This window comes from Vicugna pacos, chromosome 5 (assembly GCF_048564905.1).
Source record: "Vicugna pacos chromosome 5, VicPac4, whole genome shotgun sequence".
NCBI lineage: Eukaryota > Metazoa > Chordata > Mammalia > Artiodactyla > Camelidae > Vicugna > Vicugna pacos.
In genome coordinates, this window is record NC_132991.1 from 69227318 (window position 1) to 69251341 (window position 24024).

Here is a 24024-nt window from a genome sequence, read left to right on the forward strand (position 1 = left end):
TTAAATATCCATGTTCTTTTTGCTTCTTGTCTTTAAAGCAACAGATACAAAAGGTATAAATTAAACAATACATGGAGAATAATAAAAGTAATAGAAAACTGTCAAATGGTTAAAAAAAATCCTGGTTGCTCTACCAGGTACAAAATAAACTGCAAGGATGTATTGTACAACATGGGGAATATAGCCAATATTTTATAATAACTATAAATGGACTATAACCTTTAAAATTGTGAATCATTATATTGTATACCTGTAATATACAATGTTGTACATTAACTGTACTTCAATTTAAAAAATATGATATTGTAAAATAAATACATAAGTAAATAAAGTAAAAAACAAAACCCAAAAAACCTCCTGGTTGCTAGTAGTGGTCAACCATGAGATAAGCCAGCTGAAAAAAAATTGGGGTGGTGATACCATCAGATGGTCTCCACCCACCGCCCCTCCCACTTTCTCCATATGTACTTGAAAGGTCTCAAATCATTTCATTTTGAAGTAAAAAATATATATATATACACACACATACACATGTATACTTATGTATCTGTGCATATAAAACATATGTAATTGTTATTAACTGACACAAAATAGAAATGTAAATGTACTGGATTTGAATACTTGCACCAACCATCCATCCAGTACCGACACCTTCCAGAAACCCAAGGGGCTCACAAGTCACTAGAAGGCCCGAAGGCATTTTAAATAAGGTTCAAACCGTAGACATTGCTAGGTTTAAACCTGTAGTCCATTTTTTCCCCTCCCCTCAAAAGGCTTTTATTGCTTAGAAAAAGCTTGTTGCCTTTTCATGTCATTTTACCCTGGTTGCTGTGGGGAACCAAGAAAGAAGTCCTTTTTGTTAAACAATTTCTTAATGCCCTTTATCTTCTACACCACTAGGACAGTGTACAATTATGTAAAATATGCTGGAGAAACATGGACATTAAGGCCATTATGTAAGTACAACAAAGTTACACCAGATGCTTGTATTAAAGAATAAAATGCTAATATTTGGTTGAAATTCCCACTTGCATTTGTGTAGTTGGCGCCATATAGGCATTCTTTTGAGTCTTTCTTTTTAAGCTTCACTGAGGGGCAGGTTAAAACCTTCCTTACCTAGCAATCTTAGAGTCTAAGGTTTAATATACACATACACAGTATACACACACACACTACACACACACACACACAATATATATACACATATACAAACTATACACAAACTATATAGATGGTGCGTGAGTGTGCGCCATGTGCATGCACACATGTGCATATATGCAGTGCACTTAGGAACACTTACAAGACAAGCAAAATTCCTAAATCAATTCCGTTTCAGGACCTGGACTACCCATAAGTATCAAAAATATCAGTGTATTAGTAAGAAAAGAAGTCTGTGCACCTTAAATTTGAAAGAGGAAAGAGGTTTTTAGGCATAAGCATTGTTCTTTAAAGGCTATACAATTCATCTCCCTTTTATTTTCATTTATTCTTTAGAACTGTTTTTTCTTTGTAAACAAGTCATGTGACTTCATATTTTTTTATTTGCTTCTTAAACAAGCTGTGTGGCTATCATCTATTTTGCCCAGCCCAGACTAGCCTTAAAGCAAACATTTAAAATATTCCGAACCATTCAGGTCCAGATAGGGAACCAGCTCCTGTTTCCTTTTATTCCTCTGTTTTGTTCTTAAAACTTCATTCCTGTGGCTCTTCTCACCCTACATATCTTTAGGCTTCTCAGAGGATTTCGGCTCTGTTGGAGATACCCTTGGGGCAGCCCATGTAGATGAAGGGGAACTTCACACACAGGGGGAAAAAAGACCTGGTGACATCAAACAGTAAATCCTCCCAGAAGGGAGAGATACACTGGGTCATATTATTGCTCCAACTGTGGTTCTTCAGTCAAGTTAGAGGAAACAGCTTACATGTTTTCTGCTTTTTCTGGCTCTCTTCCTAGCCTTTTCTCTATTCTGAGCATGAACAAATTCTTCCATAAGAGAGAAAAAGATTCCTCAAATTCCTTAGGCAATTTCTGGAGAAATAAACCATCTCAGGAGTTTTAGGTTTTGGGAGGTGCAAGGAGTATATAAGAACGTTGCTGGGAGAAGGAGAAAATACTGTGAATCACTATTTTATTTTTCACTATTAAAGTTAATTCAGAACAACATGATGTATGGCGGTGACATGATAGTTCCATTTGCTTTTCCCTGGGCCACTCTTTATATTTGGAAGTTTATAGCAAGAAATCTGACCAGAAAGAATCTCTCGGGTACTGACCAACTCTCCGTAGTCCTAAATCCAGCAGCTGCCTGCAGTTAGTTTTGAAAAGAGAATTTGTCTACTAAAGTAAATCCTTCTTCAAAACCCAGTTTATCACAGCATGAATAACCTTGAAAACATTATATTAAGGGAAATAAGACAGACACAGAGGATAAATATCATATGATTCCACTTACATGAGGTACTAGAGTAGCCAAATTCAAAGAGACAGAAAATAGAAGAGTGATTACCAGGGGCTGAGGGGAGGGAGTAATAGGGAGTGACTGATGGGCACAGAGATTCATTGTGGGATGATGAAAAGTTCTGGAGATGGATAGTGGTGATGGTTGCACAACACTGTGAGTGTACTTGATGCCACTGAATTGTACCTTTGAAAATCGTTAAAATGGTAACTTGTATGTTATGTTTTGTATATTTTAACATAATACAAAAAAGTAAAAACAAAAAATAAGTGTAATCATCCTAAAACATTGAGTTTTTCTTATTGAAGTTCTGAAAAAGTAGCAGAAAGAGAAGAAAAGACGATGGGAGATTAGAGAACGCTGGTTGTCAGTGCTGGGAATAACCAATATGTCTTGTATATTTTCCATAATCTAACTATTTGCTCTAGGCCTCCCACTGGCACTGCTGCTACCAGGGTTTATTGTGAATGAGAGGCTCTTGCACTACATGTTATAATTAGTTTCATTAAGACAAAGGCTCTAGGGGGAATAGCTCAAGTGGTAGAGTGCATGCTTAGCATGCATGAGGTCCTGGGTTCAATCCCTGGTACCTCCATTAAACAAATAAATAGAAAACCTAATTACCTCCCCACACACACACAAAAAATTGGAGGGAGGGTATGGCTCAGTGGTAGAGTGCATGCCTAGCATGCATGAGGTCCTAGGTTCAATCCCTAGTACTTCCATTAAAAATATACAAATTAATTAAGCCTAATAAATAAATAAATCTTTCCCCACCAAAAGAAAAAAATCATTAAGTATTTATTACACAAGGCAATTCACATCAAAAAAAAGAAAAAAAGACAAAGGCTCTAATGATCACCTACTGTCATCTGCCTCCTACAAAGGCAGTCAGTTTGTACCCTATAGGGTTGCATGGCCTAGGAGAATAGAATTTTTTTCCTTTCCTTCTGAATTGGAGATCTTTTCCCTGCTCATTTCTCTCATCACTCTGAAAAGAAAAAAAACATGGGGGAAGAGGATATTCCAATGTAAACACCCAATATCTAACAGTTATGTAGAGCATGAAGAAATATGATAAACAGTGGCATATGCCTATTATTCTATTTCTGCATTACTTTTTGAGTTTTACTGGACAAACAACAATAATAATGAAATCAATAAGAGTAATGACAATAATTTTAACTGACAATTGAATTTTTTCTGTATCATCATTATCCATGGTTAAATTAATGAAACACTAATCAGTGGAATAACAGACATTTTTGTATATGTGATGAAAAGTAAGGGACATACGGTTTAAGAGTGATCTCAAGAACTGGTAGACAAGCTGAAGAAATTATCAACATGCAGCACAGAAATTTAAGGAGAATGAAATTTTCAAAGAGAGGATAAGAGCTGTGAATGACAGAAAGACGCAGTCTAAGAATCTTTCACTGGAGCTCCGGAAAGAGAGGATGGAAGAGAGGCAACACTCAAAAAAGAAAATGGCTGATGAAAAAGATGAATTCATCACCAGAAGAAGCACAATATACACCAAGCAGGATAAGTAAAAAGAAATCTTATAGTGAAAACTGTAAATAATAACAAAGGCAAAGAAAAAAATTCATTAAAACATTCAGAGAAAATGAGAGATCACCTGCAAAAGGGAAAGGCAATAAAGCTAAAAGCAAACTTCTCTACAAGTAGGCTGAAAGCAATGTTCACAAGAACAGCAAACGAAGACAAAGGGGAAATGATGTCCCCCAGTACTGAGAAAAAGTAACTGCCAATCTAGAGTTGCATCCCCAGCAAGACTACCTTTCAACAAATGAGACTTTATCTTAAGAAACAAAAACAGAGTTTGCTACCAACTGGCCAACACTAAAGAAAATTCTAAAAGATTTATGTCAAAATAAAGGAAAATTATGCTAAAGGTAAGATTTAAAGTGCGTGAAGAAATGATAAACAGTTTTAAATTTATTTGCACTTAATGAAAAGATTCAAAATGTATAAAGCAAAAATGGATAGAAGTATGACAAATCAACAATATATTGAACAATTTCAATACATCTTTCACTGATAGTTTAAACTGACAAAAATGATATAAAGAAGATGTGAATAACACAATTAATAAACAACCTTAAAAGTTTTAAACATATGTAAAAACTCATACCCAACAATTCAGAAATACACATTTTTCTCAAATACACAGGAAATGACTGCAAACTGTAATCATGTACTGGGCCAGTGCTTCTTACAAGGCCAGTGCTACTTCACTGTCTTTGGTAAAATGTCAGGCTTTTCTCAATTTTTTTTGCTAACTTAACAAAGTTAAGTTATTATTAACTTAATATTATTATTAACTCTGAAATTATTTCAAGTTTAAAGTTGCAAGAATAGTAGAAAGAACTCTCTTATACCCTTCAAACAGATCCACCAAATGCCAACATTTTGCCTCTTTGGTTTTATCATTTTATTATCTATCTATCTATCTATCTATCTATCTATCTATCTATCTACCTATCACCTATTTTTTTCTGAAGCAGTGGAGAGTAAGTTGAAGATACCATGATTCTTCACCCTTAAATACTTCCAAACATATTTTCTGAGAACAAAAATGTTCTTTTACATAAAAACAGTGCAGTTATCAAAATCAGGAAATTGAACATTGAACAAATACAGCCCTACAGCCCATATTTAAATTCGACTTATTACCCTAGTAGTTCTCTTCAGCTCCATATCCTCCAGCATCCAAACGAGGACCATGCATTATGTTTAGCTGGCATGTCTCTAGCCTTTTTTAATCTGGGATGTTTCTTTGCCTTTTAAAACCTTGACTCAAGGGGAACAGAAAATACCATCCTAAAATATGCCATTCTGGCATAAGGATTATTCTGAGCTGAAGGCAACTGAGAAAAAGCAAACTGCAAGATGAGCTCTTTGCCTCTCCCTATCTGCCCGAAAAGAGGGCATAAAATCCCCTTGTGAAGATGTCCCTCCACTTCCCAGCCCAGGAGGGGAGAACAGCCTTATCACCAGATGCAGAGATGGCACCAAGAAGAATCCTTATAAATAAACCTTGCTAAATAACCTATTATCTACCATTAGGGTCCCCCACATATATATTTCCCACAATTATCACCCCTATAGAGCCCAGAAACCCATTTCCTTTGTCTTGTTACTTCCCTACAAGTGTATCGTCCTTTGTCAGAAGGGTAAAACAAAAACAAAAACAAAAAAACCCTCCAAGCCAAGCTGTTTCTTTGAGGATTTTCTCTTTCTATGAAGGCACTTCCCCTGTGTAGCATAAAACTTCTAAAATCAAATAAAACGTATATGCTTTCCTCCTGCGAATCTGTCTTTTGTCAATTTATTTCACAGACCCATCTGCTGAATCAAAGAAGACAGAGGAAATTTTTTCCTCCCCTATAACCCCTTTAAAGAGTACAGTCTAGTTAGAATGTTCCTCAAATTGAGTTTATCTGATGCTTCCTCATGATTTGACTCAAGTTATGCTTTTTTTTCTTTTTTTTTTTCAGAAAAACCACGTAGGTAATACTGTCTCCTTCTTGGTGCATCATATTAGGAGGCACACAATGTCAGTCAGTCCCATTATTAATAATTCTAAATCTAATCACTTGGGTAAGGTGGTGTCTGCCAAGTTTTGCTACTATGAACTTAATATTTTTTCTCTTGTAATTAATAACTAAGTTGTAGAGAGGTACTTTGAAACTATAAATAAATATTTTATTGCTCATCAAATCTTCCCCTCTAGTTTAGCACTGATAATTCTTGTTTGAAACAATTACTACTACATGCAAAATAGTGATTTTCTAATTCCATCATTTCTTCTCCAGTTATTAACTGGTATTCTACTGTAAAAAGGAACTTGCCTTCCTATCTATTTATCTATCTATCCATCCATCCACCTACCTACCTACCTATCTACCTACCTTCAGTATGGACTTATGTACTCTTATGCTATTCAATGTTACAATACATTACTCTCCCTATTTACTAGGATGTGCAGAATGTACCAGTTTTGGCCAGTGGCAGTCTCTTCAAGCTGCTTCCCACGTCCTTTTGACATATCCCCATCATTTTTTATCACTTTGTTGAAAAATATTCTGGCCTAACAGGATGTTCCTGGCTCATCTTGTACTTTCCCTTTCCCAGCCTTAGTATTGGCCACTTCTCCAAAAAGTCCTAGCTCTTTTCAGTAGGGAATGGTATTAAGAAATCAATATCTGAGTAGGAGACCAACACTTAAGTAAAATAATACATTTAAAAAAAAAGTGTATCTAGCAGAATCAAATGCAAATCCTCCCTGAGAGAACACACCTCATTCAGTGCCTCAAAAAAAAAAAAAAAAAGAGAAAGAAAAAGAAAAAACATCTCACAAATAAAATTCCAAGGAGAATTATCATATCATTGTCAAAAACAACTAAATATGCATGGAAAAAAGATACCATATGCAAGAACCACAATAAATAAAAAACAACAGTAATGGACTTACAAGGACCTTTACTCTAGATATGTAAGAGCTTAGGGAGAAAATGATAAAACTTCACTAAAAGGCATCAAAGATGAACTAAACAGATGGAAAGATATACTGTGTTTAAAAATTGGAAGACAATATTACAAAGGTGTTAATTATCCTCAAAATGTTCTGTAATTTCAATGAAATTCCAATGAAAATTCCACTAGGATTTTTCATGAAACTTGAAACACTGAATCTAAAATTTATATGGAAAATCCAAGGGGAAAAATAGCCAAGACACTCCTGAGGAAGAAGATAAAGTAAGTGGTGAGACCTGTCCTAGCAGATATCAAGTACTATTGTAGAGCTTCAGAAATTAAAAAAGTGGAACACTGGTACAGGGATGGATAAACTGAGCCCAGTGGAACAGAGTGGAGAGCCCAGAACAGACCTATGCATTTATAGAAATAGATAAATGAGAGATTTGGCATGGCAGCCCACTGAATAAATTAGGGTGAGACAATTGGTTAGCATAGAAAAAGTGAATTTCCAATGTATTAAAGATTTAAAGTGAAAGGGAACATTTTACAACTTTAAAAAAAATGTATTAGATAATATTCTGACCTCAGAGAGGGAAAGATTTTTTAAAAATAAGAAATAAAAGGGCTAACCATAAAAGAAAAGACTGAAGAGATCAGCAGTATTAAAATAAAAAATTTTTGTTTAAGAAGACAACATAGAGATAGGAAAACACAAGCCATGAACTGGGGAGGCTACTTGCAACACACATAAGTGATAAAAGATTATCCTCAATTCAATACTATTACTCAGCCATAAAAAAGAATGAAATAATGCCATTTGCAACAACATGGATGGACCCAGAGATTATCATATTAAGAGAAGTAAGTCAGACAGAGAAAGGTAAATATCATATGATATCATTTGTATGTGGAATCTAGAAAAGCAATACAAATGAAATTATTTATAAAACAGAAACAGACTAATAGACATAGAAATCAAACTTATGGTTACCAAAGGGAAAGAGGGAGAAGATAAATTAGGAGTTTGAGATTAACATACACATATTACTAGATATAAAATAGATAACCAACAAGGACCTACTTTATGGCACAGGGAACTGTATTCAATACCTTGTAATAACCTATAATGGAAAAGAATCTGAAAAAGAATATCTATACCTATATCTATATCTATATCTATATCTATACACACACACACACATACCTGAATCACTTTACTGTACACCTGAAACTAACACATTGTAAATCAACTATACTTCAATGAAAAAAAATTAGTATCCAGAGTATAAGAACTCCTATAAGTCAAAAAAGAAAGGGAGTGAGGGAGAGAAAGGGAGAGACAGTCAGAGACAGGGACAGAGAGACAGAGAGACCAAAAAGGAAATAAGCCAAAGACACATAACAGGTATTTCATGGGAGGAAAAACACAGATGGCAAATAATCCACGAAAAGACATCCAACCTCATTAGTAATTAGGGAAATGCAATTGATTACCACATGCTACCATTCTACCCACTAGACTAGCAAAAATTAAGAAATCCGATAATATAAAGTGCAGAGGTCAATAAGGGGCTATAATACACTACTGGTATATTAATTGTTGCAACCACTTGGAGAACAATTTGACGCTATTTCATTAAATTGAACATTCATACACCCTGTGACACAGCAAATCTACTCTTAAGTAAGTGCTCTAGAGAAAACCTTAAATATAAGTACCAAGGAGATTCAAAATAGCAAAAACAAACAAAACAAAAAACAAAACTAAATAACAATTGTTCATCAACAGAAAATAAAGTGTAGCCATCTAGATCAACATAGATGAATCTTAGAAACACACTGAGTGAAAACAAGCAAGTCACAGAAGACTAAAAACAATGTAATACCATTCTCATAAAAACTAAAAAGAAGGTGGCAAAATAAAATAATATTTTGAAAATACATTAAAAAATGTAAAACTATTATTTTAAAAAAGGGTAAGGGGATGATAACAAGAAAAATAATTCAGGGTAGGAGCCCCTCTGGGAGGAGCTTCAGGTGGGAAAGGGCCACAAGTGGATGTGGCAGTACTGATGGTGTCTGTTGTCACACTGGGCAGTGGGTTCATGGAGTTCACCTTATTATGATTCTTAATCGACGTTGAGTTTCTCTGTCTTGACACTACTGACATTTTGGACTGGATGCATCTTTGTTGTAGGGAGCTGTCCTGTGCATTATAAGATATTTAGTAGCATCCCTGACTCTATCCTAGGTGCCGGGAGCACCCCTCACCCAGCTGTGACAATAAATGTCTCCAGACATTGCAAAGGTCCCTGGGAAACAAAATTGATCCTGGTTGAGACGCACTGATGTATTTCCATGTTTTGAATGTTCCATGATAAAACAAAATTTAAAAGTGATAAGCAGAAGTTTCACTGTATGTGAAGCACAACTAGGAGGTGATCATTAAGAGGTGAGAAAGCCAGGCCCCATCGAGGGCCTTTGACGTGACACAGCAGAGCAGTGAGAGCTGATGGCTTCATGAGGGTGGCGACTAGCAGGCAGCGTTTCTAGAAATGGTACCCAGTATCAGGAAATCAGTGACTCCAGATACACTGGAGGAAATTTTCTTCAACTCTTCTCAATTCTTTGGGAAATCCAAAAGCTTAGTTTAGCCTTTTAGAGTTTTTTAAAACATAGAGCCTTTTGTTTATATAAGACCTTCCAAGGAACGGAAAGAAGTCCATATATTTTGTTACCTTTGAGGAGGTGGCTGTGACTGCAAGTCACCACACAAATCACTGGGACATTTCCCGGACTCAGATCCAGATAACATAACACTGCTGCTGCAGGATGATGAAGGGCTGGGATTCCACACACACCCCGGCACCCAGTTACCCAAGAGCCTCTCCAAGGATGTGGTTACTTGGTAGCATCCATCTGCTTCTTAAACGTGCACTATAGGCTTACTTAATCTGTCATGGGGAGAATTTATTACCCTTATTTTTAAAATGAAGAAACATAGACACAAAGAGGATACATGGCTTTTTCAAGATGACAATCCAGAGTAACTGATTAGGAGCAGAACTGGCATGAAAATCAAGTCTACAGAATCTTAGTATTTATGTTTTTTTCACCAGACTCTGAACTGTGTTTGAGCATGTGCAGACAAGCTTGTGTGTGTGTATCTGTGGTTTGAGAGTATAAGTATGTTTCTCTGAAAGAAGGGAAAAGACAAAGGATTGAAGAGAAGAGCTAGGAGGAGGGGCATGGTAGAGAGAGCACAGGATCCAGAAGATGTCTCTGTGAGTCTCAACTTCTTTAATTGCAGAAACTCATAGAATGATTGCAAAAAATCAAATGAGACATGCATTTGAAAGTGCTTTGTGTTTCCATATACAAATGTGATTATCATTATTAGAATTATTACTTACAATGTAATACAGATAATAAAGCAAACTTCATGGGTAGGATGACTCACATTTTCCTGGCACTAGCTCTTACCATATGTCCAGTTCAGAGGAATATTCAGTGGCTCCCAGCAAGGCATCAGGAGGGCGGTACCAGAGAGTCACAACTTCTGAAGAGTATGTCTGGCTGGGAATGGACTTGGCCCGAGCAAGACCTGACGGAAGGGGGAAAGCACAGAACTCATTGTCCTGGGACTTCCTGGAGAGCCACAGGGACATAGTCCGCCAAGGATAGTAGAACTGGCAGAGTAAACAACATTTAAAAAATAATACACAAGCTCTGATATTTTTAATGGAAGTACTCAACTATCTTGATTCTTGGGTATTACTTCACCAAGTGAATTTCTCCAATTTTGGCCTACTTTGCAGCTGGATGTGGCCTTCCTCGCAGCTAAGTATAGAAAGGTAACTAAATGTTTGCCTTTATGATATGAACAGAAGCGATGTGTGAACTTCCAGATGGTGCACTAAATGGGGGGCTGAGTGTTGGTCCCTCTTCTCCTTCCTCCAGGCTATGGTGAGGAGGTGTCAGCCATCCTGAAATGTGCAGCTGGGAAACACCTAGGGGTGGCGGAGCCACATGGCAGAGGGACCATGGGCCCGACACCAGGAGGACACCACATAGCCTGACTGCTTAGGTCAGACTGTTAGGTGAGAGAAAGCGCGAGCATATTTACACCTCTGTAATTTGGGGTTTCCAACAGCAGTGAAAAATCAGTTCACGACTAACATGGCCACCCTCCACTTCTGCAGTCCGGGACTGCCTCATTTAGTAGATAAAGGGTGGAGACTGTTAGTCCAGATTAGCTGAGTAGGAACTTAGATGAGTTATTCCCAAGTGTTTTTCAGCAAAATGAGAGTACTCTTGTTAGTTAGCTACTTAGCTCACAGAATCACATGAGAAAACCTCAATAGATGAGTTCACTGCAGTGGGGAACCGATGAATGAATGTCTGTTAAATGCTTTCTGCAGCTACAGTAGCCCCACTGGACATCTGCCAAACAGGAGAGCGGATCCTCAACTCAGATGGAACTAGTTCTTCAACAAAAATTTACAGAGCACCTATTACACTGCCAGGCACTAGGGATATAATGATAAGCAAAAATGGAGCCAGGCTGCCCTCATAATGCTTACAGTCTAGTGGAGGAGACAAAAGCATCAGATAAATACATGTGTGTGTGTTTAGCTATGAACTCTGGTAAGTGCTAAAATGGAAAGATACAGTAATACTCAGGGGAAACTGCATCACTTAGATGGAACAATAGCATCAGGTGCCCACACGGTCCCACCTTTATAGAGATCTGGGTGAGCAGGAACAAGTGTCCTGGAGCCTCCATTCCAGAAGGAGTCCATCCTACAGCCTGGGGTTAACCTGTTTATCCTGCCATCCTGGGATGACTTTGATCAAGTCTCATAGAATTCATATACACCCACCTAGATTCAGGGAAACCTACTAAGTACCTTTCATTCTACAAAACTCTCTACATCAAAAATAGCAGTGAGGGCAGAGGGGTGCCCAAGTTTTAGGATCTGCTTAGACGTAGGCTGGCTGGAAACCTAAACAGCCACCAATCTCACCCTATTTCTTGCCTCACTCTTCTATTTGGTCGTTAGATATCGTCACAAAGCATCATGTTTCCCGGTCTCCACTTTTCAAAGGCCAGGCCTAAGTCCATGCTTTAAATATGTGTACACAAAAGCATCACTGTTCACAGCCTGGAACGAGACTGGGGGGCGACTTACCAAAATCAGCCAGCTTGAGCTCTCCCAGGTGACTGACGAGTAAGTTCTGAGGTTTCAGGTCCCTGTGAAGAACGTGTTGGTGGTGGATGTACGCCAGGCCCCGCAAAAGTTGAAACATGAAAAGCTGCAAGGAATGAACACCTTAACTAGGCAGATTTGAGCCACTATGTGCTGATTTCTCCTCTAAATCAGAAACAGTCATCTGTTTAGTAGTAAAGAAGAATATAGTAAAAGTGTCTCTGGAGAGACGAAAAATGAAAGTTTTACATTCAAAGGAGGGGTGGGAAGGACAAGGAAAGTCAAGTAAGTAGACTATGTCCTAAACAAAGGGATTGTGGCTTTTCCTGACATCTCATTTCTTTGATACTGAAGGAATTACTCTTCCTTAAAAATCTAAACTGAAACTTTGAAGTTTCCTTTGGAACACTAGTTATTGATTAAGATGTGAAAGATTTAATTTTTTCCCCCACCGATGAACTTGGCATACAAGATCAAAGTTGACCTGGAAATGATATTCTAAGGTTTACAACTGCTTAAGTTTTCCAGGCTCTCTGATATAAAACCCTTTTAAAAACAGAACACAGGGAGACCAGACTGGGAAATATATCCTTAGATGGTATTGGGAAATAAAGGAAGCATTATCTTTTTAAACCTATTTTTAAAGTCTTAAGTTCAAAGTGAAAGCAAGGGAAATATATAGTACAGATTAAAAGGGAAAAGATACCAAAATAAATTAAACCAAAAAAATTCAAAAGAGAATAAGGAACACATAGTAAAGAGAATCCCCTACTCTCTTTTTGTACAAAACATGAAGAAAGACACTTGTTTGATTTGAAGAAAAAAAAACAGTAAAGAGAAGAAAAAAGGGGGGAGAAAAACAATATGAAAAATATATTCTAGGCCCAAATTTTAAAATGTTGCACGTGGTTACAAGGCCCAGAAACCAAAGGCATCTTCAGTTCCCATCAATATAGCACCTTAGGATGGGCGGGGGAGAATGCTTAGTATTCCTAGTGTCTTTTCCTGTTTTCCAGTGCCACTGGCAAGCGAGAATGCAAACACCAACAGTAGTATTTACAAAGTCCTATGCCAACTGAGAACATGTTCTGGCAGTTTTGAAAAGAAAGGATCAGCCCCTAGCATTCTTGGGGACATGGGCAAAAGAGCAGATGCAGAGCTGTGTGGATAAAGCCGCTTTTCCCAACACATCTTGCAAACTAAGAACTTCAGAGATGTTAGACTCTTTAATGACCTAACAATGACCTGGCGATTCTGGAGTCAAGCTGATGAGTGCTGCGGACTGACAGAAGCAGGAGCCTGGGGAGTATACCTCCCACAGCACACCAGGGGCCCAAGCCATTTAAGAATGCCAACATTTTCTTGAGACTCCTACTTCAAATGCTTGCTGGTTCTATGCATCTTCCCGGTGCTTTCTCTTCCTGGTGCTTCAAACACACTCTGTTCATTCTACCGTTCATCACATCACTCAGCGGCCAAAGCACAAAAGTCCTATAGCAACATTTAAACCCCTCAATCGGTTATAAACATAAGTGTTCATAGAAAAGACAGTATAAAGGACCAACTTAAATTCCAGGTAAAAGATAAGATGCCATAGTAGGTGCTTAAGAATGTGTTTTCCAATGTGATAGTACTAAGGAAACAGGGAGATGGAGACAGGTGACAGACAGAAGACAGAGAGATGGTGACCAGCAAGGGGCAGAGACAGAGGAAGGGAGGGAAGATAACACTTGTTGAATACACAGCACCTTTTTTATTCTCAAAACAACCCTGTGAGGAAGATATGCTTGTCTTTGGTTCACAGATGAGAAAAACAGGGCTCAGGGAAACGTTAAAAACATGTATAGAATGAGTCAAGTCCAGGTCTCAAATCCAGACCTGCCTGACACCACTACACCATCCTGAGAAACCAGAGAAAAGACAGAAGATTAAAGCCAGACAGGGAAGGCCGGCTGAGTCAGAGGCAGAGCGTCTTGGTGGGCCAGCCTGAAGTCCCTTTCATGTCCCAGGTATAGACTGTCCTCGATAATTAGTCACACCCACCACCCACCTTCTTGTTCTTCAGCCCCTTCCCTCCCTGGCTCCGCATATGTCTACACGCGTTTGTAAACGGTGAAACACTGTGGCCTTAAGGTGTGGTATTCCACAGCCACCCCTGTCAAAGCTGCGATGTGTGCGGAGTAGCCACACCACCCACTTGCTCTTTACCCCTTACAACGTGGATTCCTGCTTCCACACTGCCAAAACGTCAGCAGTAATACGACCCACTCTGGTGATATTTTCTCAGTCACTGTCAAGCCAGGTTGTGGGTAACTCCTGAGATTCCCCATTCCCCAGGGTTTAGTCCTGTTTCCAACGCAATGAGGCTCTTGGGAACAAAATAATTCCACTGGGCTAGTGCCATCTGGGCTAGGAGTCCCTCAAAAACACAATCACATCAGTCAGCCAACTCTTCCAGGGAAGCCCCAGTCCTTCCACTTACCAGGGATCTCTGGGACTTGCTCTATTAGAAATCTGACACAGGCTGATCTCACTATGATTCCCACTCTATCTTCTGCAGTCACAAAAAACAGAGCCTCTGGGACTATTCCTCTTTCCTCCCTAAAGCTCATCTCCATACTGCTCTCATGTAACCCAGTATCCATTGTTCCTCTCTCTCTCAAACCTTTTCACTTTTCACTCTTCAGTCCTGGTTTAAAGACTTCCTAAAACCCAGCTTCTGATGAATTTCCTTCTGTCTCCTTTTCCATAAATGAGACTTTGAGTTCACCTCTTCCCTACGGCATTCTCAACTGGACGTTAGCTTTTCTGCAACTCACTCATACCTTTGATCACTGAGAGGTGGGGCCAGCTACCTCCTGACTCCCCACTACCACTTCAAAATCACTGCTTCTCCACCCTAAAGTAAAAACCCTTGTCCTTTGGACTTTAATGCCCTCCAGCTACATCTTCCTCTCCCCGTCTTTTCACTGTCTTCTACTCAACTCCCCACCACTCTCCATCATCCACACAAGACTTGGGCACCTGGATCACAGCTGTTGCTTCCTTGACATCAGCACCTGTGTGGACATCTCCAGCCAACCTCTGCCTCCACTGATGTGCTTCTCCAATCCACTTTAGCCCCTCACTCCCACAGTCACACACTGGGTCTTGCCATCATATGGAACTGTCTGTCCTCTGAAATGTGAAATTCATCCCCCTACAAAAAATGGCTTCTGCTGTGATCACTTTATCCATAATGTTTTTACCGTGGTCACCAATGCCTTTGGTGACAAAAACCCAATGAAAACTTTCACTCCTCTTTGCAGCATCTGGCATTACTGATCCTGTCTTCCTTCCTGAAAGCTCCCACCCCCTTGGTGCCTCAATCTCTTAATTTTTCTCCTTTTCTTTTTCTAGGTCCCATTTTCTCTACTGACATTTAATATGTTGATATTCCTTAGGACTCCATCCCTGACCTTCTTCTTTCATCACCTTACCCTCTCCCTTAGCCATCTTATCCATTGACATCGCTTTGATAAACAACTGTATTCTGATTATTTCAAAATAGTTAGCTCTACCTCAGACCTCTTTCCTGAACTTTTAGACCCATGTAGCCTGAAGTTTACCTGGACATCCCATAATCACCTCAAACTCAGCAAAACCATTAAACAGCTCCTCATGTGGCACAGCATGACACAGCTGGGCCCTTCACGCTCTGGCTCCTACTCACCTCTCAAGTCTCATTTCTAACCACCCCCAACTCTGTTAATTCTAAACTCCAGCTTTATTGAATTATCTTCAGTTTTTGGAATATACTATACCCTCCCTGGCATCCCAGCATTTTCACTGCGGCCTCTACCATGGGGATCTCATCCCTACTCCTACCTGCTTTGATTGCATAATATCTTCCTTTGTGCTTCCAAATAAATACTCCCAATAAATTCCTCTATTTATTAGTGCATCCCCTACAAATCCACAACGTCCTTGCAGTCAAGTATGATTTTTAACTGTATTCCTGGTCCTCGTGGCACTCTCGATCATGCCCTCCTTGAAAAAGTCTCTTTCCTTGACTTCCAGAAAAATGCATTTTTCTACATTCCTAAAAGCTGCTTCCCTTTGTCCCTTGCTGTTTCATTACTCTTATCCTATTGCCTGTCCCCTAGAGGCAAAAGTTCTATCATCAGTCCTTTTCTTTTTGTGTATTTGCTCTTTCGATTATCCATTCACTTGTATTTAACTACAAACTCCATGTACCAATTACCCTCAGGTCTACATCTCCAGTTTGTATCATTCTCCTGAGAACCAGTCTCGTCTTCAGTTGCCTGCTGCTCATCTCCTTTGGTCACCCCATCTCAGTGAGGAGCTCATCATGTTCTAAAACAGGACTCTGATCCCTCCTCTCTAAGTCAGCTTTTTTTATTTCAGTTCATAGAGCTAGAATTCTCCTGCTCAGTCACACTCAAAATCAGTCATGTTTGGCCTCCTCCTTTCCCTCCTCATGCCCACTTAGTCACCATGTCCTGGCTGGACTCTTCTTTGTTTCTGTTTTTCACATTCCTTTCCATTCGTACCTTTGCTATCATAATTTAGGCCTTTACAAACTGTATGATTCCAACCGAATGAAATTCTGGAAAAGGCACAGCTACAGAAATAATAAAAAGATTCCAGTTTTCAAGGGTTTGGGGAAAGGGAGGGAGGGAGGAATGAACAGATAGAGTACAAGGGATTTTCAGGGCAATGAAATTATTCTGTATGATAATACAGTAGTGGTTACATGTCATTATGCATTTGTCAAAACCCATAGAATGTACAACATCAAGAGTAAACCCTAATGTAAACTATGGACTTTGGTTGATAATAATGTGTCCATGTTGGTTCATCAATTGTACCAAACATGCCATGCTGATGAGGGATGTTGAGGGTAGGGGAGTATTTATGTGTGGGTGGGGAGGGATATGTGTGAACTCTCTGTAGTTTCTGCTCAGTTCTGCTGTGAACCTGAAACTGCTCTAAAAAAAAATAAAGTCTATTAATAAAAAATAATAATTTAGGCTTTTATCACTTCTAATCTAGAAATCTCGCTACTCAAAGTTTGGTCCTTGACCAAGCAGTGTCTGTATCACCTTGGCACATGTTAGAAATGCGGAGCTCAGGCCTCCCCCTAGACTTACTGAATCAGATTCCCAGGTCATTTGACTGCTGGTCAAAGCTTGAGAACCACTGGGCTAGCCCACATCAATAAACTCCTAACTGGAATCCCTGACTCCAGTCTCCTCTCTTTCATCCATCCCACAGACCACAATTACATAAACTTTCTTCTGATCATGTCATTCTTTTTCAATCAAACCTCTTTAAAGACTCAATAAAGATGTGGAATAAAGTCCACATCTTAGAAAGTAAGGCTCTCAGCCACCTAACCAATCTGTTTCCCTAGATTAATGTACCCCATTTCACTAATATAGTCTATATTTCAGGCCAACGGGACCAGAGATGCAGTAAGGCACTCATGGAAAAGAATCTTAACCAAGAATCTCTTTCATCAATAGCAACAGTTGGTTCTAAAACTTCAGGAAAAATATTATTTGTCCTTTCAAACTTTGGATTCTGATTCTGTAAAATAAGGAAGTTAGACCAACCTAATATTTTTAAGGCTTTTTTTTTTCTGCAACCCACAGTAGGAAATATACATGTTTCCAGTTTTCACATTTATACGTAGATAAAAGTATAGTTTCAACTGGAAAAACAGCTGCACAAAATAATACTCATTCTTATTAAGTATAATATACTATAATATTTTCTATTCTCTTCTCATCCATTCCATTTCATTTTTTAAAATGCTAATTGCTAGTCACCAATTGATTCAATAGCCCTAATGGGTCAGAACTGGAAGAGTGAAAAATACTGTGGTCCCTTCAACCCTAACAGTCCATGACCCTGGGATCCCCTTCCTTGAATACATCATCTACTTCCCTGCTCTGTACCTTTGCCAAAAACATCTTCCTCTATCCAGCCTCTTGCAATCTTTTAAGGTCTGGCTTGTTAAACCTCATAAAATGAGGAGATAACTTTTACTTCTTTGCATGTCTGCAACATTAGGCCTTATTTCTTACCTGATATTATTCACAGATGTCCTGTAATAGTACTGGTGTGTATGTCTTATCTCCTGGTTTTGGCTCTAAGTCCCTTGAGGGCAGGAATTATATCTTCTACATCTTTCTATCCTGCTAAGCACTTAGCACAATGCTTGGTATGAGAATCACTCAAGCCGGAAAATGTTCCCTCTTTCTCACGGTTACTCTTTTTCCAACTGCTCTTCTATGCAATCAGCACCTCTAGCTCCCTGACCCTTCTGCCCTCTCCTCGCTATCAGCAATCTGCCTATCTTTACTTCCTTCCCTCACACCGGACTCAGTTTAGAAGTGCCTGACCATCACTTTCACCTCTCTTGACAATCTCCAAATCTCTTGCTCAGTCTTTTCCTGTCATAGTCTGGCAAAAAAAAAAAAAAAAAACCCCAGCTCTGAATCAATCCCACTGTCTACTTTCTCTGCTCCTCTATTTGAATTGCTAAGCACTTCCATTAAAAAAGAAAAAGGAAATCCCATCATCATGCAGATAATTTGATGCTTTTCGTCCTCACCAGAGCCCTAACACATTGCTAGACATTCCTTCTCATTTTCCTACCCCCGCCCCCCCCCTTTTTTTTTTTTAGTATTTTCACTCTCTTCAAAGCCCTGTCCTCAAAACCTTCCTCTCCCCCTTGCCTCCAAGACTGGATTTGGTCCCCTTTGAGTTCTCATAGTGTTCCTGGTTAACATGGCCATAGCCCTCATCACTTTGCTTCTCACTATCTATTTAAGTCCATACATTCTACTGAGCTTTAGCTCATTGAAAATAAGAAACACAAGTTATTCATTATTGAAACCTTAGGATTTAATATGGTACTAAGTACTCAATAAATATTTCTTAAATAAATGAATAAACCAATACATAAGTGTTAGTTAAATGAATGAGTATATCAGATACAAATCTCATATGGTTATATTGAGGTCCAATCAATTAATTAATGCCAGTAAAACCTTAGGGAATGCAAAGTATGAGATACAAATGGTTTCTAAAATTTTTAACAGACATAGAATTATATAGCTAGTTAAGATTTTGTTATGTCTATTCCAATGACTGGAAAAATGGAAGTCGGTCCCATATATGATAGAATCTGACAGAACAGGCTAAAAGATAACTGATGAAGAGCCAACAAAGATAGTCTGTTTGCTAGGTCTAGTGGGAACTGTAAGTACAGCACAGACTTTATCAAAGACCACAGTAGTCTGCTATAAAGATTTATCTTATGCTGGCCTAACATCACTTCTTCCCTTTCAATGCAATTCTCTTTAATTAGTTTATACTTCTAAAGATACATTTGCATGATGGCAATGACTGACAGGGCTAGGCTGCACAGAAAACAGCTTGCCATTGCTCCATTATCTTGAAGGGCAATTATTTTTTTTTTAAACCTCTCTCTAGAATATCAGTGATGTCCATCTTTTTATTTAGTATCATGGGACCATGGGACTTTGGTTTGCAATGGCAGTCTGTTTCAAAATTCTTCTGCTGTGGGCAAGCCAGAGGAGAGTCCTGACCCTCAAAGTACTCACCCTGACGTTGTAAGGATGAAGCCCTCCTGGGTGCTGAGACATATACTGGGCCAGGTCTGTGTGCTACACAAAGCGGTGGAGAGAGTGACGTTAGTGGGGCTTGGCCAACGTTGCAGAGCAGACCATAGACTTGACTCTCAAAGTATTACAAAGTTCAGAATTTTTGAGAATAAGGAGCAAAAGGTGCATAACCAGGTTTCCTGAGACACCACTGTTAAAGTCATACACGGTGTGTCTTCCTAACTGGCTGCTCTTAGAAAAAAGCCTATTTCTCAGCACAAGAGAGGCTCATTTTAAATGACTGCCACTGAACACAATGACATGGTGATTTTTTCCTCTCCAAGTGTCCTTGGAGGCAAGTAAAGTACACACACCTTATGACTTCTTTCTGCTAATACCTGAAGTGTCAGTTTTTTTCTTTATTCTTAAATGCAAAATGATTTCTTTAATAAACTTGTACACAATTTTTTGAAACCTTGTAGTTGATGTCTTTATTGTCAATGGAAAAAAATGTTGGGTTCTGCTTAGATGGTGATTAAAAATAGATTAAAAAACAAGTGCAAAAGTTTTATTTAGGAGGGAAACTTGAAGCGTTAATTTATTATTGCTGATGAGGGGGGAAAAGGCAGCAAATATAGTAGGTAAAGGAGCAGGACTAAAGAATGACCATAAGAACATTAGGCTCCACCAATCACAATAACGAAAATTTGCACGACACTTTCCACATTGTAATGAAAGTTTTATCATCCCATAAAATATTAACAGATTCATTATACAAGCACCAGGCTTTTCCCTTATGCTTTGTGAAATGCTGCAGAAACTCACCATGTATTCAAAAACGAATGTCAGTGTCTCTCTGGTGTGGATTATGTCATGCAGGAGCACAATATTAGCATGTTTCAAACCCTTCAGGAGAGAAGCTAGAAAAATTAAACAAAATGTTAATTCAATCATTAATCATGAAAGTACTGCTTTAAGATATCAAGCAGTATATCAAGCAGTATTTATTTTTTTAACAGTTCAAATCGAGCATTCTGGTTTTTTTTTTTTTAATGCTGGAGAAGAATCTCTTGTTGTGAAATAATATTCAAAACTATAAAAACTTCATTATTTGTTAAATGGTGAATCACTCTGTTTATATAACTTATTTTTCTGACAGGCTAGAACAGTTGCAAAAACTATGTTTCCATTTACCCAATCAATTTCATCAAAGCACTCAGAGCACTTTGCAAATGCCTTCCTTTGGGAAGCTTATCATCTCTCCTTCAGAGCTACAGGAGAGGAGGCCTGGAGAGACAAAGGAGTGGAAGGAGCAGGAAGAGGAGCAGTCTGCCTTTGCCACATATGACTATTCTCTAAAATTCCAAGTCCCACAGGGGGTCAGCAGGGCCTGTGGACATGATTGGTAGAAGGCAGGGATGAGAGCATGGGATGAAAGATTGTTGAAGCGTCATATAGAGAGTGGAGGGGAGAACCGCAAACCTATGGAGAGGAGAATTCTGCAGGGTGAGCCTGCATATCATGAATCTCTACCACAAACTCTCTCCCAGAATTCCATATAATTATAAATGAACTAACTCAAATACTCAAATTTTGGAACACAGTTACTTCCTTCAGGAAGCTTATCCTGTTGTAATGATCTTTTGTGGTTTTGTCCTCCTGGAGGCCATTCTCCCTTCTAGTGGGGACACCGCCATTTCCTCTGGGGAACCATCCATCTCCCTTCTCCCCCCATACTATTCTGATGGGGCTGACCCCACCCCTGCCCAAGAGTGGGCATGTGACCCAGGTCTAGCCAATTAGAGCACAGCACCCTCCAAAATCCAAGCCTGAGAGAGCTCTAACTTTGCTGGTGCCACGAGGAAAGACATGCTTGTTTCCGCTGTGAGGACTGAGTTGGCAGAGTTTAGCCAGGAGCTGCTGTGGCCAGATTACCAATGCCTGGTGAGAGATGCCTGGGACTAAACCTAACGCAGAGAAAAACAGTGTTGGGTGATGGACAGACCCGGATTCCTGGTGATGTCCTCTGCATCGTGCAAGCCCGTAATCAGACCTGTGAGCCAGTGAACTTCCTTCTTTAGTTATGTCGGTATGAGCTGGGAGCCCCTTATCACCAAAGGAGCCCTACGACCCCTGCTAGACCTACTCTGCTTGGATGATGAATGCTCTAATTCTACTTTTTTCTCCTGAATCCTTACGAGCTAAATTCATTAGTTCACTTTTATAAGTACATTGCTTTGTAAATCTAGTAAACAGTGTCACAGGCATCTGTTTACTGTCCCTAGTCCCAGACCAAAGACTACCTGACACAGAGGGAGCGACTCTCCCCCTCTTTCGGATGCTGCCACACTGCCTAGTACAATACTCAGCCAAGAGGAAGCACTTAATTTTTCATATACATTTATTGAGTGTCTTAACGGAGGACGGACTGTGGAGCCAAAAGCTCTAATGTGAATCCTGGCCCTGCAGCTTTCTATCCAAGCGAGCTCAGGAGAGAAACTCATCCCAAGTCTCCACTCACCCGTTGTGAAAAGGAGATAAGCCCTTTCCTGACCTGACTTCACAGGGTTGACATGAGGACGTAGAATCCTTCGTAAATGTAAGGCAAATTAGAATTAATATCCGAGCCATCAGCTTCTTCACCTCGTTTTCACTTTGAACCTCACTAAAACCCACTCCCAGATTAACATTTTAAATTTTGTTTATGTCATGTTTCTGCTAGAGTTTTCCACACTTTCCATATTTCCAACGTTGACTTCGGACCATCAGTTGAGGATGATTGTATCCTCCACCTCATTGTACCCTCCTCTTTTTTTGGCTCAGTTTTCTCATATGTGGACTGGGAATAATTACTTTGTAATGTTTTCTACTAGAGAATGATCTTAGAATATTCTCAGCTGAAACTGTTTCTGAAGACTTGCAATTACAGAGCTGTAGAGTGAATGACTGAAAGACTGAAAGAGATGAAAGACTCAGAATTGACAAATATATAATATTATATATTATTTTCTTTAAAATGTTTCTCTTGAATTTTGCTTAACATTTACACAAAATCTATCATGAAAATAGAGTTCTAATTTTATTTTTTCTGTTGCTAAAGGAAATATGCTTGAATTAAGGATTTCTAAATTTATCATAATAAAGTAGAAAGGATTTTGAATAGAATAGAATGGATTTTAATACCTAATGGCTATGTTTACTAGCTCTGTGACTTCAGACAAGTTGCCTAACTTCTCTGAGGTTCAGATTCCTTCATCACTACAACAAAAATAACACTTTACCAACTAGAATTGATGTGAGGGTTCAAAAAAAAAAAATGATTGAGGAGTTGGGAAGATTATGGCATATGCCTAGTCCTCAGAAAAGATTAGTTCTCTGACTGCTCCCTAACAAATGCTGCTAACAGGCTGAAAGTCCTGGAAGTTCTTTTAAAACTAGTTTCTATTTTTATAGAAAGATATTTAAAACAATGCACATTATTAAGACATTGATACCTAGTTTAATAAAACTAGGGAACGTGTTCTTATATAAAAACTTATAATATTAGCATATTCAAATGAAAGCTTTCTCTCCTAATTGTAAAAATAAACATTTTAAATATAATTACAGAGCCAGTTATGAAAATATTTCTAAGTTGCTGTGAAGGTGGCTAATTAGCAGAGGAACGAGGGTAAGGAACATGCCTACTATACTATACCACTGCTGTGTCTCTAGCAGCCAGAAGAGTACCTGGACATAGCAGGTGCTCCATAAACTCCCGTGGAATGAACACACAGAGAATGTGTGGATTTTTGAATCAGAGAGATTTGGTTTGAATCATAGCTCTGTACTAGAATCATAATAGTATCTATCTCCAAAGGTTGCTAAGAGGATTGAAAGAGGTAACACATGAAAAGTATCTGGCACACACATTAAGATATGTTTCCCTTAGTGTTGTCCATACTTTTGCTAATTTCATATTACATGTTACAATCAAATGGTACTCCAAATGATCAGATTAATAAACTGCCACGTGTTTTCTACCTCTACACAGAGAAACATACATGTAAAATCCTACTCAATAAATCTTTGGCTGCTATACCATTAGAGCAGCCAAACTGTTCAGGAAAAGTCATTTCTACTTCAAGGCTTTTTAGAGAAGTCTGCATTGCTCATTTAGTTTTTCTGCACGTGGCGTTTTGGTTGCCTTTTTAGCTAGTGACCCTGGATTGTAAC

At 38.8% G+C, this 24024-nt stretch overlaps 1 protein-coding gene across 1 annotated transcript in view; it reads right to left on the reverse strand.

Moving 5' to 3' along the window:
- CDK15 (cyclin dependent kinase 15) overlaps nt 1-24024 on the reverse strand; it is a 75530-nt gene that overhangs the window by 41825 nt on the left and 9681 nt on the right. Inside the window, exons 5-8 of the mRNA XM_072962117.1 lie at nt 20635-20729; nt 19810-19872; nt 12155-12278; nt 10446-10566 (exon numbers count right to left, since the gene is read on the reverse strand). Coding sequence (XP_072818218.1) covers nt 10446-10566; nt 12155-12278; nt 19810-19872; nt 20635-20729 — 403 coding nt within the window. The remainder of the gene's footprint in view (nt 1-10445; nt 10567-12154; nt 12279-19809; nt 19873-20634; nt 20730-24024) is intronic.